The sequence below is a fragment of the Pocillopora verrucosa genome, chromosome 3 (genome assembly GCF_036669915.1).
Source record: "Pocillopora verrucosa isolate sample1 chromosome 3, ASM3666991v2, whole genome shotgun sequence".
NCBI lineage: Eukaryota > Metazoa > Cnidaria > Anthozoa > Scleractinia > Pocilloporidae > Pocillopora > Pocillopora verrucosa.
The window spans coordinates 16778780-16797402 of NC_089314.1; the positions used below are offsets into that span (position 1 = coordinate 16778780).

Genomic DNA, 18623 nt, shown 5'->3' on the forward strand with positions numbered 1-18623 from the left:
CCTGAGGGAGTCAATTGAAGTCTAAGGGTGGTCAAATTAATTCTTTGTGACATTATTCTACATTGTCCCTTTTGCGTCAAACATTTCTAGTAGTAGCATACGTGTAGTGGTGCTTTTAGAATGACTGTGTGAAGTCAAGTGACACTATTTGGAACAAATCTGGAGAAGAAGACCAAGTAGAAATTTCCTGGTTGGGGCCGGCATGAATACACAAGCAAACGCCTGGAGGCTAAGTCCAGTGGACAGTTAGCATTGAAATAACAAAAATCTCTTTTACAAGATCAATTGTCCTCACTGAGACATTCTGCTGGATTTGGTCAAGAAAACATTGCACTTACAGATAAACAGAAAACACAATACTAGCAACAACATTTTCACAAGTAATGATGATACAGGGAGTATGAAAACAGGTAGGATTCTAAATTTGATCGTAATGTCGAAAGAGCGTTAAGCAATATTCGGTGGCAAAAATTGAACCAGTTAATTCGACAATAGCAGGCAAAAGCAACAAGCGAGAGTCAACTTGGCGGAATATTCTTATTAAACAGTATTCATTTACATATCAGCTTTTTTAAGGAGAACTTTTTTCCTGAGAAATACAAACAATAACCTATTCTCCTTCTCTAGAGGTGAAGAAAGCTTTATCATATATATTTTGAAAGACATAAATTGAAACGATCGATACCTTACGTTTAAAAGCTTGAAATACTCCGACATGTCGAAGAACCTCCATGTGTTTTGGGTGATAAAAATGGAAGTTGGTGATTAGGATTATTTTAGGCTGCAAAATTACATTCATACGTTGTAATATTTTCCTCCCAAAATTTATACACAGTGGATTTGCAATGAAGCTTAGCCCAAGAAGGAACTTATTTAGCTCACAGCGACAGGGAATTTACTATTTATTTCCGTATAACTGGGACTGATAAAATATTATCTCTCGCCTAGAGAAATAGGAGTAACAATTCTACAGAATAATTAGAAACCAACCGAAAAGAAATAGCAATCACAATTTGGTGCAAAATACTAAAATATTTTTTGTTTCATCGTAATTAAGGATATCAGGTATACGTGGCCAATGAAGAAAATATTTGGCTAACAATTTGTTTTTGGCATATCATAGCAGACTTTTACTGCACTTGAAATTTTGTGTTTTTCTTTTTAAATCTTGCTCAGGGAGTACATGTGTCGATATAATTTCGACAGGGTTTCTTATCTAAAGAATGAGAACGTGAACAAAAGCTGGTCACAGCTATTGTACATAGTTCCCTTCCAGTTCAATCATGCAAATACACTCTCAAAACCATGACCTTAGGTAAAGTTATGAATAACACGTTATAATGTTTAGAAATATACCAGAACAACGGATGCCGTACCATTAACACAAATTTAATTTCTGATATGGTCTATCAAAGTATATTGAATTCAATTTTAGCCTCAAGTTCAAACGAAACTTTCAATATCATGCTTCGACTGAGCATGAAAAGGACATATCTTGTATAATAATCAAAATAACGAGACTTACTCTGTAATACATTCCGATGGAAAACACAAGAAAATGAACCTCAAGCTGGTTTTTTCACAACAATTTGAAGAAGAAGAAGATAACACCTAGTCAATCTGTATATTTAAATTCCTCTCGCCTTCTCATCGAGGAAAAAGCTGAATTTGGTCATAATTTGATTATTCATAGTTTAAACTAAACTTAAAACTTAACCATGCGTTAGACTGATTTTTAGTTATTGTACTTATCAACCGAATGACATTTACATATCATAAGGCTACTCAAAAATCATCTCCAGTAAACTTAGGCGTCATCATGAGTTCATTATGATCGGCATAGATTAGTATAGCTTGTAGTCAGTAGCAAGTCAACCCAAACAGACCCTTTAACGTGTCAACTACAAAACTATTCAATCTAAACCTATATGGCCATAAATACCTGGGTTGGAATGAAATGATCTGCTTTCCAATTGCCTTTTTTTTTTTCTTTTTTTTTTTTTCCAATTTAAGTGCACTTGTATCTTCCGCCCGCATCGATTAGTAATGAAAGACCCTGGCCTTGGTGTAAGCCCAACATCACTTTGGATCCAAGCCTACACACAGGTCGCACGTAAGAAGGATTAATGAGACAATTTGCCAAACCTCACGAAACATTCTTTACAGGTCATGCTTATCAACTAGACAGGTAGTCTTTAATCGTTTCATGATTACCCATGCATTTGACGTTAACACTGGTGAGTTAAATCTTTCAAACATACTTGATCATGAATTCTTTATTTGAAAAGTTTGCGAAGAATCACAACATTTGTCCACTCGTTGTGATGAACATTACCAGCATGCAGCGGGTGTATTGCATTTGATGACATAAACTTATAAGAGGGCTTATTCTAAATTTCTTAAATACATGTTCAATTACCGATACACAACAAAGACGTTTGAAGCTACAGGCATTTTCTGAAATGAAAAATGAAGCCGATCGATCTTTATTATGATCAAATTGTGCCGAGAGAATTGAACATCCACATTGTGTCGATATCTTGCTGTCAAAAGTGGACGTCATTGTACTTTGATATATGGAGTGCTTTTAGGCTAAGAGAGTCAGTCTATCATCAGAATTGCAAAGGAGCTAGTAAGTCTTGTCTGAAAATCCGTTCTGGAAGTTCCGCGGGGTTATATCTCTTCTGTGTTGACTGAGAGGCTTACATGGAGTTCCTTTAGTTATTAGCTGAAGTTAAGTGATGTATGACGTTTGTTGTCGATCAAGGTCACCCTTCGGCCATCTTATATCATTATATCACGTTCTCTTCCGATGAAAATTAATTGCAAGCCGATTAAAGATGGTATACTGTGATATTCTGGGTCAAGTCATACATGCGACACAGTAGAATCACCTTTTTGAAATGAATTCAAGTTTGAAATATTCATTTTTCATGAGGAAGCAGATATCACTCAAAAGAGATAAAAATGCCGAAAAACCTTCCAGGATTTGTAGCACAGATACGGGAAAGAAAGAAGGCAAACCAGTTTTGGATGTAAAGGCATATTTCGTAAATTGGTAATACATTTGTGCTGTTATAACAGATTGACCTAGCCTTGACGTAACGATACCGAGGATACAATTCATTTACTTCACTAGTCTTGTAAAATGAGAGGAGTACCATCTGAAGTAAACTTAACTGATTATTTGCAGCTGGAAAAACGCAAAAATTGTCCACATCCAGTTTTTAATTTATATCTCAACAAATATTTACAGCAATAACACCTACAATATCTCATTTTAAAGTGTATAAAATGGACTTCTTAGGAAAATATAAATTTCATCATTGAAACCCAGGACTTTCCTGATAAATAAAATTTAAAAGACAAAATAAATAAGAAATAGTGTAAAAATTGAGGTCAAAGTCACTTTTCCTCATAGGTATAGATTATTTAAGATTGATTGATAAAAAAAAAAAAAAAGTAGATTGTTAACTTGTCAGCAACATTTCCTGAAAATCTAATAGAAAAAGAATAAATAATGAATTTTTTATGAATATTTATGTGCGTCATGTCATTCAAAGAAATTAGCAGAAAAAATGTTTGGGGGGAAATTCAACTTTTTATCAGGAGGGTGGGTGGGTTCTGATGTGTTACTAAGTGAATGAATTAGCCTTTTTAACATCCCTTCTAACTAATGGGAGTCCTCAGAACTAGGACTAAATCACAACTATTCTCTCTGACAAAGAAAAAAGCAGCAAAGTATAAAAAAGATACCTTTTTTTTTTAAATTTAAATTTTTTTTGTATATATTTTTGAGAAACAATGTCAGAAAACATTGGAAAAAACATTAGCAAAATGTTATAATTATGGGAAATATGGTACACCAAAAATTTAGCTATGGAACTTCTTAGAATAAAACACTGCAAAACAATCCCAACCCTTACTAACATGAATATACTTCTGATATTGAGCCGGGGCATTACAATAAGATCGAACCCCAAAATCTCCGCTATTCTCTTTATAACATACCGTACAGCGTCTCTGAGTATCAGAGGAAACTGGGATATGGACAGTTGTAAACTCCTCTGGGGCGGAAGAGGGTGATTTCACCGTGGTATTCTGGGGTGGACTACCATAATCGGAGAAACCACAGAGTTGCCTAACAATTTCTTCCCGGAAATCACCCAAGGAATAATTAGAGGGCCTTTTTAGAGCACCATCGTCAGGAAACTAAGTCCTATGCTCTTTGAAAAGGATAAAGCTATTGACTACAGCCATGTCAATTAGGTGGTAAAACAAAGTTTCCCACCACTTCGTGGACTTACATGGTACACTATTTGTGGTTAGAATTTGATCAGATCGGTCAACCCCATTCATAAACTTATTGCAATTAGCTACAAATTTAGGTTGTGATATTTCCCTTGTGTCCCGCACACCATCCACCTTTCTTTTCCTGTTGAGCAGACCATGGTAATTAACTTTATCTATAGTTGATAACATTGAAATTACTTTGTTATCCACCCACTGAAGTACCAAAAGAGGAGGATCCTTTCCCAACGCATGTCACCCTTTTTTTCCCCTTGGCCCATTCCTTACTCTTTTTGAACGCAGCTGGAAAGCCTCTCCTGGTTTCCAGGATGGTACCAGTGGCAAGGACTCCCTGAGCAAACAAATCTTTGAACTATGGGACCGATTTATAAAAGTTATTGACATAGAAATGGTAACCCTGATTTAGAAAAGGCCAAAAGTCTCATCATAACCATCATCATAACCTAATTAAATTCACTAGTTTTCTGCCCTGCGGCTCTACCAACGTGGTCATTGAAGTCTACAGTGTAGCCATTTGAACTGTCTGCCAAAACCCACAATTTGATACCCCATTTGGCGAGCATGTCTTTGATTTACTGTCGTATACCAGACCTGTGGCGAGACTTATCCATCCGCTCATCAATAGCTAAATTTTGTCTGGGCTGGTACAAGGCAAGACACCTAGATTTAAAATAATCAATAAATGACTCAACTTTACGCAACTTATGGGATATATCTTCTTCAACGGGATCAACATGGCCATTAGGGCTTTACATCTGGTTCTGGGCATGATTGCTCTTGCCCAGAGACCATGATATAGGGTCTTTAAGCTCCAACACTTGTCAAAGCCCCACCGAGTTTCAATAGCCTAACAAATGTAAAGAATACAACGGCTGACCTTTTGGGAAATTTAAATCTACCTGTATCTCAGTAAAGTAAACATTATCAGATATGGACTAAAGTCGTGGCGTTATACTGCAACAAAGCAATGGAACGCATCACCTTATGATATTCGTGCGGCGCCTGGCTCAAATGACTTTTAAAGTAGTTCCGGAAATCAGTGACTGGCAGCCACAGTTTTCGCTACAATGTATGTACGCTCGAATCTGTATTAAGATCGTTCTTTATAAAGTCCCAACAGCCTGTTTGTATTGTCTCCCACCTGTTTTGAACAGTCACTTAAAGTGGACCACTCAAATAAAACTAAGAATAATCTTTCAAGTATTTTTTTGGGTACATTAATATTAAACGGTCAACTATGGCATAAAGTGGCGTTGTGTATCATCTTTTACAATACCCCTAGTCTGTATAAAGCGGCAAACCTGTATTAAGCGGTCACAAAGCTAATCGTGTTTTCCACGCTAAATAAAGCATGTATGTAAGTATGTATGGAAACTAGGTATCAATATCTTCTCGAGTTTTTAAAACCATTTCCGCAAATCTAAGTTATTTTGAAATGGCAAAGACTGACTGCAGTAAGACCAATGTGAAAATGGCGCTAAAAACACCAAAGTGGAACCTGATGGAAGCAAACCAAAGAGGAACTGACAACAGATTTGCCAATGTGATCACCGAAGTGAAACCTTACGACTATTTCTAAACTCCCGTACGGCAAAGAGGACCGCGGCGCTGTAAGTTTATTTTTAAATATATACTTTGCTATTTTCTACTGCCTTTCACAACATAATAAGAAGTGAAATAAATGGTGACTTATATGTCTGTCCCGTTTTGTTACTGTTTGCGTCTTTTTTTTTTCACGTTTTACCCCATTCTCTGCACGTAAGCTCTTGAATAGTTCGTTAATGCTGCTTACCGTACGTGATTTCATGAGGTAAATATGCCATAATTTCCGTAAGATAATTTCCGTATTTGCTTCAGACAGGAAAGCGGGATCCTTGGAGTTTCTTTCTAAGTCAGGGTTGGTAGGCCTAATAGTAGCGTTTCGAACTTATTATCGTGTTTTTGTCGCTGATTAAGCCGGTTCTGTGATAGTCTTCACTTAATTCATTCAGACTTTAAAAAGTGAGAATGGGCCTCACCATGTTGTTAAAAAACTATAGTGTAAGATCACGGTTAGTCAGCTGTAGAAAATGACAATTTCTTGATAAATCTTTTGATAAATCTTAGCGTTGGTATCCTTGAAAGTAACGGTAAGAACACGATAAAAGAGAAAATTGCTTGTAAAGGTATCACGTTTTTCCTTTTCGTAACGAAAAATAAATTTAGTAATCACCATGACTAATTATTGATCTTGATTGACAGTAACTATCAATGGGAATTGTGTGTCTGATTACAATTCATCGTACACGGTGATTTCTTTTTATAGTTTTGTTATTCCTTTAAACTCACGGACAGTTCAACACCAGGTACCGACAACCTTCTCAATTCTCTAGAAACTCAAGCGACAGTGAAAGCTCAAACTTCTGAAGAAGTTACGAAAGACGTTGTGGGAGCTTCTGTCGCGAAAGGAATGGACTCTTCCAGGTGCTACTTCGCTGCCTTCTTAAAAAACCACTTACTCCGCTGGCACCCTGCCTGCTATTCTAAAAAGAAACTAGGCATACATACAAGAGTGAGGTGAGGTCAAAGTACCTCAGAACGTTGGAAATAATTGATCATTTATTCACCTAAGTGGAGGTGAACAGTGGTGGATAATTATCCACCACTTTCACCGACACTTAATTAATGATCGTTTTAGTATATACCTTACAGATACCAAAAAAATTAGTTTATATCTTTTAATATACTGTAAAATGGTCAGAAAATTAAATTCTTGACGAATAATTTTGTCTCATAGGCTGCTCGGAGGTGATAATACTTCCTATTCACTTCCGAACTAGCCAATCAGCGCGCGCGAATAGCAATACTCAGTTGTGTGTAGTATATACCAATTTCCTTAACTGTTAGTTCTGAATACAAAGGCAACTAAACAGATTTAATTAAACAAATTTATTGACTATCTTAATCGGAATTCATTCAAATCTTGTCCTAACTACCATACGATTCTACAACTCTATGACCATTGAAACCAAACTTGGGACATGGAAGGAAGTGTGACTTTAAATCCTTTTTCAAATGGAAAAAAACTTACTAGCGATGGTTTTTTTTAACATAATTTCGTATAATTTTCATAGGAACCTCGAAACTTTTCACTTGAGCAAAAATCTATTTCCTATGTGTTGAACCACGTTTACTCAAACTGCTTTATATTCTATCCAAAAAAAGGTTTTATAATTTGTCAAATTTCTAAATTATTGCGAAGAGTCGATTTAATAAATTTCAATCTAATGCAGTCTAAGATGATTAAAGTGTTCCTTTGAGGAACTGCAATATTAGTATCCGGTGGGTGGACTCATAGGTACTTCCGCATTCTTAACTATCGGACTTTTAACCTTGTGGCCAAACTCCGAAATTAACTCATGGAGTAAATGCCAAAGGTTAATTAGTCACGTGTACCAAAACAGCTAAAGAGACAGTCTTAAGGAATAGTGAACTACTCGCCTGAATGCTTTGCTTTGTTGTCTTCTCGAATGAAACCGCCCTAGCAGTCACTAATCGTCACCAGCATGCGACCTTGTTTACCTGTACAAAGACTTTTAGATGGGAACATTGCGGAAATGGCTGCTACTGCTTGTGCAATTGAAACTTAATAAGACACATTGAATGTAAAGAAAAAGGCAGTGGTCTCGCAAGGTCACTTTCTGAGGTCAAATCTTATTAAAATTAATAAATCTCGTCTTTATTTTCGTTCTTTTACCAGTTTACGCAAAATATTCCGAGATAAACCTGTAAAGTAAACGATCTTAATTTCATTAAATCTGTTTTTCTTTGAAATTCATCTATTTTATTTTTAACACTATAATTGTTAGTTTTTTTAGTAGTCATAAAGCAAGCTCATTGCTTCGGCAGCTTTACATCTCACTTGACCTGATGGATCTTTCAGCAAAAGAATCAGAGCTGTAACGGAATAAATAAACACAAATTGCATTAGTTTCACGGATCAGTGTCAGTATATAAGCAACTGCGCACTTACCCCTCCCCTAACCCAACATTAACCCTAACTAGGGTTGGAGGAGGGGTAGGTGCAAAGTTGCCGATCATTTTCACTATACCATCAATGCTTTCAAGCAAATCAAAATTCTTACCCCCACACACATGGTCTTTGGATATTTCATCTCTTCTTTCTTGAGGAAGGTTACCGAGAATAAAACCTGAAATTTATGACAAAGGGGAACAGCCGTTATCTATAAAACTTTATCGTTACTCGAAAGGTTCTTTCTCTCTACGCCCCAATACCAGGACAACAACAAAGAGAACAAGAAAGACGAGACTGCGAAGTTGGGGATGAATATAATAAGGATGGGAAGGGGAAGGAACTAAGCTGGATATTCAAAAAGCGTTGTTCTCCAATATAGTCTTACTGGAATTTGGTGCCATACCACAGTGGTTCATCTTTTACAAATCATAACCCTTGGGGTATGTCCAGAAATGCATGCGGTACCGAAGATGGCGAAAATTCGTCAAAATTATCAATTCCATCAAGCTAATTTCGCTTTGATGAATTTGACTGAAATTCACCAAAATCGTCAAATCCTCGAACGTTTCCTTAGTTTGTCGAAATTTCGTCAAATCTGCCATTTTTATCACTGCTTGCCTTTCTGGACATATGAGAGGGGGAAGGACGGAGTCATAGATACCCTTAAAGCCTCTCCAATCCAAATACCTCCCTGGAGTAATTTGTTTCTTAAAAATTTGGTTATTGTCAGAGGATGGTTTTTTCTCTCCGAATGCCAGAGATTTCTAAATAAACACATTTGTTACAGGGGCTTCCAAATCGGTATCCTCAAATTACGAAGGGTCACTCACCAGTGAGCAACGCCGCATTCGCTTTGATGTCATCTCGAGAACTTTTATAGAATGAAACGCAGCCCATCACGTAAAAATTAATCTTATCAGGAAAATCAACAATCTATAGGGTAAAGAAGAATGTTAGACATTAGAGACTAGCGTGGGAGAGGTGACTAGCGCGGGAGAGGTGACTACCCCGTAAGGATTGATCTACATGGAAAAAAAAGATGAGTGAATATTTTTAACCCTGCAACACAGGGAAGGTAGATAAGGTCGATGAAACTGGCAAGACTTTGAACACATTACGGAGCATCTTTTAGGAAACACATTTGCAGCGATTGATCCCTGGTTAGATTCCTAGCGATCTCCTAACGAAATATTCTCGAGCAAAATTATGAAATAAGTTTGAACTGGTATGACACAATCTGTAATTTTAACATGTAAAATGCTCCCTAAAATCTGGTATTCAAATAATCAAGCTTGTGAAACAACAGCAGAAAGTCTTAGGGTAAGGAACTTATTTGATGTTGACATACACCAATCGACGGTGTTATATGCTTGACGTAGTTTGAAGACCGTTTACTTTACCATGAAATTGGAGATGAATCAAAAGACTGTACTTACAAGAAGTCTAGAGAGATCGTTCATGAACTCGCCGTAATGAAGATGTCCTTCTTCCAACAAATGTTTTTGGAACATTTTGTTAACAGATTCGGAGCCCATGAGAGGAGCGATGGACCGTAGACAGCCTTTACACGCCTGAGAAACGGACAAGATGTGAAATATAATGTACTTATTGACTGAGTGGGGGGGCCGGACGGGATAATATTTGGCTTGAGGTCATGACGTACGGAACGAGTGCAGCGAGGTCCGTGCTTCATAATGGGGAGCCAAATATTCACAACTTCACAACAAGCCAATGATAACTAAGAACAAATACACCTAAACGAGTACGAGCACGAGAAAGCGCAAGTCTTTTAGAGCGCAGTAAAGTGGATGAAAATTGCCCTGAATAAGTGCCCTCTATTTTGAAATTATTTTAAGGAGGTCAGTGTCTTTCAGCCGTTTTCGACTGTTAACTGTCCGTGAAAAGCGCACGAATTTTAGGTGCTTTTTGGTATGAGGCTGCCATTTGGAAGGACTTTTTTTTTATTGACACCAATGCCAGTCAAGGAAAGTGCCGTAACCAGAAGCTATCTCGAGAGCGTTAATCTTTAAAAGGTTATAACGTGAATCCTTTTCTCTACCTTGACGACTTCCACCTCTTCGTTTAAGTGTAACATAACACTTATAAAGTTCGTATGAACTTGCTCCAGGAACGGGGCTTTTGACGGCCCGTCACTGAAACGAGACAGTTTACCAAATAAGGTAAAGGCCGCAGCTCGAACAGCATCTTTTTCCTTCAAAATTTAAAAGACAAATCTGTAAATAATGAATAATAAATATCAAAAATAAATTTAATTTAATTGAAATTTTATATACCGGTAGGTCAATTCAATAATTCGTAGATATACAAAGTCTTGCAAAAATACGTCCTACGATTCTGTAAAGAATTCCGCTTTAAGAAGCTTGCGTTACTGGAGCGATAAAGATCGCATGCTGGCAAAATACGTCAATATTGACTGTTTATCCATAAAAGAGACCAAAACCTTCAGAATTTCTCCTATAGGCCAGCGTGAATCGGCTGCTTAAACAGAAAATCCCAAAATTTTATTTCAAACAGATATTTCAGTCTCCTGAAATGGCAAAAAAGTTGTTCCCCAGTTAGGACGGCAACGCCAAGAAAAACGTCGATTTGAAAATGAATTTATATTTTTTGATGGAATTTCGCGAATGACTGGAAGTGTTTACCATCTCTTACGGCGGCGCAAGTTAACCTCAGCATAACGTATGAGGGCAGCGTTGAGTTCCAAATGGAAACTTAAATAATTTGCCGTCGTGGTTTCCTTCCTCAGACCACGCTTATTTTGGTGATTTCACGTTGTTATTTGCAGAGGACCGCTAAGAAATGTACAGTTTCAAAACGCACGTACTGAGCTATTGTTCTGCCCATTAGATCTTTTGCTTTGCCACGTCCTCGTTGACGTCGCCGTTGTGCTTTGCTAAAGGTCTCTATTGCCAATCCGCTAAAGGAAATCCCCACAAAACGTTCAAAGTAAACCCCCCCCCCCCAAAAAAAAAAAAGAGAAAAAAAAAGGGGACCAAATTAAGCCATTTGAATGACACTGTTTGATTTTGGGACCCACCTTTTCAAAGCAGGGTCTGATTCTAAGACAAATGTTGATAAGTATTTGCCGCACGTTATTTTCATCCAGTTTTGCCAGAATCTTGGCAAGCCCTGACATTGACTCCAGTGTTATTTCGTCCTCTAGATCATCTTTGTCATCCATACCCGCCATCATCGCAGACAGGATTGTGGTGGAATATTTTTCAAGCTGAAGAATTACAAAAGTTGTCATTTTCAGGCGCAATGACTTATTTCATGGTCAAGAAACATAGTGGGTAAAGGTGGAAAAATTTTAACGAATATCTCGAAACCTCTAGAAGCTGCACTTTCTCTTTTATAAGAAAAAAATATTTAACTGGATTTTGGTTTGCATTGCATTTAACAGCTAACGCTTGTTACTGACTTTCTGAACATTTCTCCTCACGTGATTAACTATTCTGTCTGGAAATTGATCTCGACTCGGCAATGTACACTATAATTATTGTGGTGTTATCTTAAACCACTCCATTGATTTAAGATCAGATTATCATAGAGGCACCTTCGCTACAAACTAACAATAACTTAATACCTTCGTTACCGCGCGAATGTTTACGTCCAGGAAATTTCAACAAAAAAAATCACATTTTTTTTAAAGGCGGCCTCCATTCAAGACAAGAAGAACTTTGCGGAATAAGACAGTAAATATCAAACTAAATAATGCGCGCGCATTACCTGAGAGTCTTCCACACTGGAAATGTTCCCCAGTCCTCTGATACAGAACTTACGAACCACGTGTGACGTATCCACCAATCGGCCTAGCAGACTATTCATCAGGACTTCTACTACTTCCACTTTACCGCCACATTTCTGGTCAATTAACTGCACGCCATACAAGAACAGAGATAAACAACAACAACAAAATTAGCCGCAGCCCCAATAGCACGTCTTTGCCACGCCAAGTATTTGCTTTGTTTGTTATTTTTCCATATTTTTATTAGCGAGGTTGTTTAAAGAATCCCATTTAATTTCAACTACGAGAAAACCAAACAATAACAATCCAAATGCACAGGAAAGAAATAAAATAGTTTTGAATGGACCAAGTCTGGCGAAGGACAGATAAAAAAAAAAAGCCTTGGCTAGCTTTCTTATTGGCTGACGATTTAAGTCCCGTGTTTGCCTGATCAAAGAAAATTTTTGTACATCGAAAGTTGACGGTTGACCCTGTTAAGACCCGCCTCAAGTAGTTTCTTTGTATTTTTCTCAAGGTTTTGAAGCATTCTTGGTTACATCTTACTTGTCTTACTTGTCTTACTTTCTAGTTACAAAAGGGCTTTGTTGGAAAACCATATAAAGATCGTAATGTCTGAACGAGCTCGATGGCATTTGATCTGAGGGAGCGCTTCTAAGGGCTAGTTACAAGGATTTTGGCTTTGACAGCCATTTATCATACCTCAGCAATAAACGCTGCTGCTACGATTCTCTGTGCATCGTAGACACTTGACAATATAGGGTTCAGGTGATCAACCACTTTAGGAACTAAATGAGGGACCGCTTTACAGAGGGCCCTAAAACATAGAACAGAGTTACCAAAATTAGTGACTAACTATACGAAGAACTCGCCACGAGCATCAACAATTCTGTGTAAACGATGACTCTGTCCACGTCAAAAATAAGGGCGGATGAAATACCGAAGACATCGCCAATTCAGCCCGGCGCAAGCGCAGAAACTTTACGCTTTTTGCCATTCCAAAGAGAAACAACAATATTTTAATTCCTTGAACAGAAAAGCAGCGAGTTTGAACGAAAAAAGGATAGAATACGGCGAATTATCATCAGTGAAAATGAAAATTTTCATTCGTCTTGTATAAGGTTATGCGCGGGAATTTCCAATCACTGCCGATTTATGGAGTAAAAATTTATTTTTGAAGGCTGTACAATGTGTAGCTGTGCTGGTGTTAGAATATACAGTGTCGAAAATGTTCCTTTCTGAAGTTAAGATATTGAAAAAATGTGTTCAACAATTAGTCACTCATAGTATAGCATCATTTATATCGCTCGCCGCGCTCGTTGATAATTCTTGTTTTTATTCTCTCGGCAAAAACTTCGAATCTTCGCGCCATCGTGCGACAATTAATCCCCTGTTCACCCCAGTGATTATTAAATCCAGAGTTTCAAAATATATAAAAGAATGTATAGCTTAAGTCAGAATAAGAAGGGCTTCACTGTAAATTCTAATGTGATCGAATTAATCCAGTACGTACCTTGCGACAGCACAGACGCCATCAGGGAAAGTTTTTTCATCTCTAAACAACGCCCATCCATGTTCGTCGTCGATCAATTGCATCAGTGTGTCATACTTGCATCTACTGATGAGTTCTTTCATGCATTCGAGTGCAATGCTGTTAAAAAACAAAACAAAACGAAGACAACTTACTTTTACAGCGCGTCCACTGAAAGATGAATCGAAAGACCACTTAAGCTAAATACTACAGGTTTACACCAAACTTGAATGCACGTTAAATAACTCCCAGATACACAGATGTAAAGATGAAAGATGTGTAAATATATAAACGTGTAAATGTGGTTCGACTGAAGATAAATAAAATAAAAAAATTTAAGTCCAAATATGATAACGACATGAGTAACGACAAAGCTCCATGAAACAGAAATGAACTTACAATTTGTGGCGTAACCAGGTCGGGATGCAAAAACTCTCATGCAAAAGTACCATGGCGCTGGCAAAAACCGACGAAACGACTGCCCTACTTGAGGTCAACTAGCAAATGAAAATTATCTAGGAAAACAACGCTTCTACTGGCTACCGGCGTTACGTAAACCTTACGTAACGTCACGTAAAACCGCTAACTTGATGAATAGAAATAAAAACAAGATAAAATACTTTTGCAATTCTTGATGATAAACAAGTGCAAATTCTAGTAGCTACATTCCGGCCCCTGAACTAAATTAAGTTCACTTAAAGTATTGGGCGACTAGAATTGAATAATAATTAACATTAGAGTCTCTGAAGTAAGTCTGCTAGTGTTCAAAGTTCATGCACATCTGGTGCACAAATTCAAAGGCCTTTCAGTTTCAATAAACAACACGATAGTCAGGTAAAGTAAGTAGAGTCCTTCGTCGGGAGTAAGCTCTCTTGTTCGAGGAAACAAAGCTTTGAAATTGGCCCTGTGAATGTAGAGGACTTTGTCGCCACCTTGACTGATCGGACAAATCCATTCCTTCCTGGGTAAACTTCGAGGACGCGAGCAAAAGGCCACTGACTGCGGTGAACTCTTTCGTCAGCAATTAAAACCAGGTCACCAACAGCAAAATTAAGACGTGGTCTGATCCATTTCTGCCGTTCTCGAAAATTTGGTATATATTCCGATAACCATAAAACACGTCAGCGAGGTAATGAATCTGCCTCCAGCGACATCAGCAGTTCAAATCATTCTTACAGAATACTCCTGGCGGCAAATTTAAATTCGATCAAAGAAGTAACAAATAGTTAGAAGTCAATGATTCTGAATCAATAGGACTGCCACGGTTGGTCGGCCATTGAGAATTCCCTGAACTTCTGCCACCAAAGTTCGCAATGCCTCTCCGAAAAAGCAATAGTTGCTTAGGAAGGACTCTTGAGATCTTTCTCACAGAACGAATCACGTGTTCACAGACTCATCCCACGTGTTACGCTCCAGAGGAATTAAACTTTCACTTGATATTCTTCAGGTGTAGGAAAACCTATTTTCTGCTGATTCCAGTTGTCAGCCTCACGGATTTCTCTTTCTCCGCTACTTAAGTTCGTACCATTGTCACTTCTTATCATCTTTGGCATTCCTCTTCTGCTGATGAATCTGCGAAGAGTGTTGATAACCGAATCTGTTTCGAGAGAATCGATCACTTCACTGTGGGTTACTCGGATAGCTAGCAAGAGAAAAGACATTCGTAATGCTTAACTGTACTTCAACCTTGCTTCACGTACATCGGACCAAAGAAATCTATAACAACGTTAGAAAACGAGGGTTCATCTGGAATACGCCTGTCGCTAGGTAAATCTGCCATGAATTGTTGGCCCTTTTCAGCATTTTGTTTCCGGCATGTACTCTTTGAACAGCTGCCCGTCCCTTGACAATCCAGTACTTTTGTCTCAAACAGGTAAGGACATATTCTTGGCCTAGATGACCCACCGACTCATGAATGCCCACGATGAGCAGCTTGGTAACATGGTGCTTTGTGGGTAACAGCAATTGATTTTTCGATTGGTAATCTAATGAAGAATTTTGAACCCGACCACCAACTCTCAACATTCCTTCTCCATCCAGAAATGGTCTTAATTTGTTCGCCGAACCAAATGAGCCGATAATCTTCAATTTGCGCTTCTTGGATTCTTCTGGACTCGCATCTAGGAGGGCTTTAACCACTCGCGAGAAAGCTGATTTTTGCACGTACTTGATGATTTGAGCTTCTATATGTCTTAATTCATTTATCGACAGCCTCCCACAAGGTAGTGGATCAACAGGGTCTTCTTTGTAAGCACCTCTTGCTCTTAATGAGTTTTCCAAATCTCAAAAACCAAGCAACTCCCTTCTTAAGCTTAAATCATGACGAATATTGCAGAAACCATTAGGTCCAGTGATCATTTATCCTCCATGTACGTAACATGATTCGTTTGAGCTTGACCTCTAACTTCAGGGTCCTCCATCGGAGATGCTGACTGATGAGACTGGATAGGTGGGCCATGATGTTTCACTCTCCCATAAAAAGTTAGGGCCTCTGAACCAAACTTCTCTCTTTAATAATTCCTTTACCGTCAGTCCTCGGCTGGCATCGTCAGCTGGGTTGATGCGTGTTGGCACGAAGTTTCGCTAACAAGTTTCTGAGCCATCATGTATCACTACCAGGTGATTGGCCACAAACGTGTAAAATCGTTTGTGTTCGTTGTTGATATATGGAAGGACGGCTGTGGAGTCTGAGCAAAACCCTCTCTTGTCGAATTTTAACGAAATTATTCTTGTAACGTCTGATTCATTCTGACAGCTGAAATTTTAGCCATCTGTTTCACGTGAGCTAAGCGAGTGAATACGGCCATTTTCACTGACGAGTCTTGGATAGGACTCAGTCCCATAGGCAATCTGAGAGGCATCTGAAAAGTGTTGAAACTCTGCATTTTTATCCGGCCAAAGTTTCAAACATCTTGGTAAAGCAACTCTTGAAAGCACAGGTAAATTAGATAGCCGTCGTCTCCAAGGCTGAAATTTTTCTCTTCTTATCTCTTCATCCTAGGTGAGTCCTTTTTTGCAGAGATCTTGAAGGAACTTTTCCGCTTGTAAGGTGATGGGTGACACCATGCCAAGTGGATCATAACTAGGGCTAGTCACAGATAGAATCCCTCTTCGTGTAAAGGGCTCATCCTTTGGTACTATCTTGATGGTAAACATGTCGCTATCCATGTTCCACCGAAAACCAAGGGTTCTTTCAATAGGAAGTACGTCAGGATTTAAATCCAAATCCAAAATAGTACTTCCTGGTTTACAGACACCAGCCCCAATTGCGTGATTCGGGCTGGTGTGGTCTGAAGCGTCTCTCACATTGGATTGGTTGTTAGGGCTAGCTTCCTTGACGTCGTCGTTGTTCGTCCCGTTACTTCGCCTCGTCTGTAAATAACGTTCCGGGGGGTGAAAAACAGTCATGTGTTTTCCAGTACAACCTTCGATGTAACATCCACTCTTCTGCATGCATCCACTTGCAAAGTGTGTCACTTTAAAACAATTGCTGCGGCGTTTTGCGTCACGAACTATCTTCATTCGATCTTCAAAAGGGTTTCTTCTTAAACATTTCACAATTCCATCAGTAATTGATGAGGTGCGTCACAAAGCAAACATTTCCCATTCCCACTACGTCTTTGTCTCCAGGAGAGCTGACAATTCTGAATTTCCCTTCCTAGTGGTACAAAGGAACTGGGCCTTATAGAGTTTCCATGCGCTGCGTAAGAAGTTGCCATTGTATTTTGAGGTCTCGGCCTTCTATCCGATGTATCCTTTTTGCCTTTACCATTTTCGCTATAAAGCACACCACTCGAGACTGGATTGTTAGCAGCTCGGGCTCTTTTTGAAACGAAACTTGAAAAATGATGCATCCTGGAACGCTGACCGGACTCATGAATGCTGTCCGCAGCTTCTAGCTATCTTGCTTTAAGGTGGAAGGGGAGACGATCGATTATCTTCCTTAAATAATCAGTACTGTTAATTTCACCCAAATATCCAATTGACTCCAGGGCGTGAAATTGCGCCTAATACAGGCGCCAATGCGCCTAAATTTTTCACTTTGGCGACCAAATCCTGAAAGTTAGTCGCCAAATTGGCGACTAGAACGTTTCATCATAACTTTACCAAGAGATATAGTGAATTAAAAAGATTTGCAAAGATAAATCCGCGGCAAACGTCCTCGTTAAGTTTGTTTCCAAAACGTAGCACATGTATCTCGATCGATAACTAGACGCCATCTTGGATTTAGATGAGCCTGAACGTTGTATATCATCCATCCTAGTGTCCACTTTGTAGCACGTTAAAGATCTTTTCCCCAACTTAATTTTGGAGGGTCTATCTAGAACGCTGACAGCGTAAAGAAAGATTTTGTTTGTCTTTGAAAATGGCGACCAACTTTTTTTGAATTGACTACCACTTTGAAGAATTTAGGAGCCAAGTGGCTATCAGAAAAAAAAGTTAATTTCACGCCCTGGACTCCAGCACCGTTTGACAGTCTTTCAACTGATCTGCAAAGGTCTGTAATCCTTTCCGATCCTTAGGCTTCACAGGTGGTCCACGTGTTGCCTGGTTGATGTGGGCAGTGGCAATTACGAAAGGGGTTACCAAAGCGATCTTTAAGAACTTTCCTCGCCGTTCGGTACCCCGACGTGGGATCCATGGTGACACAACTCTTGATGGCGTCTTTGCGAGGCCAGTACAGTACTGGAGTAGAAAGGTCTGCCTTTCATTCTCATCTGACGTATTCTTCTTAATGTTGTTTTCAAATGATCGCATGAAACTCCAAATTCGAGGGGGTTGCCGTCGTACGAACTGAGATCGGGTTTAGGTAAAGAAAGTCCTTGCCTTATCGTCGATGCCATAGACTGACACGCTTGCTGCTGAAACTACATCAGCTGCTGCTGCTGTTTTACAAATTGCCAAAAACTTCCATCAGACGATTTGGCAGACCATTGAGGATAATAGGGATTCAACAGGTTACCATGTGAAGCTGAACCAGGTAAATATTCCGCTTAACG

General features: G+C 38.7%; 2 protein-coding genes and 1 pseudogene across 3 annotated transcripts in view; all 3 read right to left on the bottom strand.

The window, feature by feature from the left end:
• LOC131783666 (twisted gastrulation protein homolog 1-A-like) overlaps positions 1 to 2029 on the bottom strand; it is a 24686-nt gene extending 22657 nt beyond the window's left edge. For both annotated transcript variants that reach the window (XM_059100432.2, XM_059100431.2), the window contains exon 1: positions 1943 to 2029. The gene's annotated coding sequence lies outside the window, so the exon portion shown is untranslated. The remainder of the gene's footprint in view (positions 1 to 1942) is intronic.
• Positions 2030 to 3873: 1844 nt separating this feature from the next.
• Positions 3874 to 6118, bottom strand: LOC136279611 (piggyBac transposable element-derived protein 4-like; annotated as a pseudogene).
• A 1106-nt stretch (positions 6119 to 7224) lies between these two features.
• The window catches only part of LOC131783655 (maestro heat-like repeat-containing protein family member 1), a 39237-nt gene continuing 27838 nt past the window's right edge, over positions 7225 to 18623 (bottom strand). Inside the window, exons 34-42 of the mRNA XM_059100415.2 lie at positions 13606 to 13743; positions 12795 to 12909; positions 12077 to 12223; positions 11385 to 11573; positions 10386 to 10538; positions 9763 to 9897; positions 9157 to 9259; positions 8436 to 8501; positions 7225 to 8247 (exon numbers count right to left, since the gene is read on the bottom strand). Coding sequence (XP_058956398.2) covers positions 8165 to 8247; positions 8436 to 8501; positions 9157 to 9259; positions 9763 to 9897; positions 10386 to 10538; positions 11385 to 11573; positions 12077 to 12223; positions 12795 to 12909; positions 13606 to 13743 — 1129 coding nt within the window. The 3' untranslated portion in view covers positions 7225 to 8164. The remainder of the gene's footprint in view (positions 8248 to 8435; positions 8502 to 9156; positions 9260 to 9762; positions 9898 to 10385; positions 10539 to 11384; positions 11574 to 12076; positions 12224 to 12794; positions 12910 to 13605; positions 13744 to 18623) is intronic.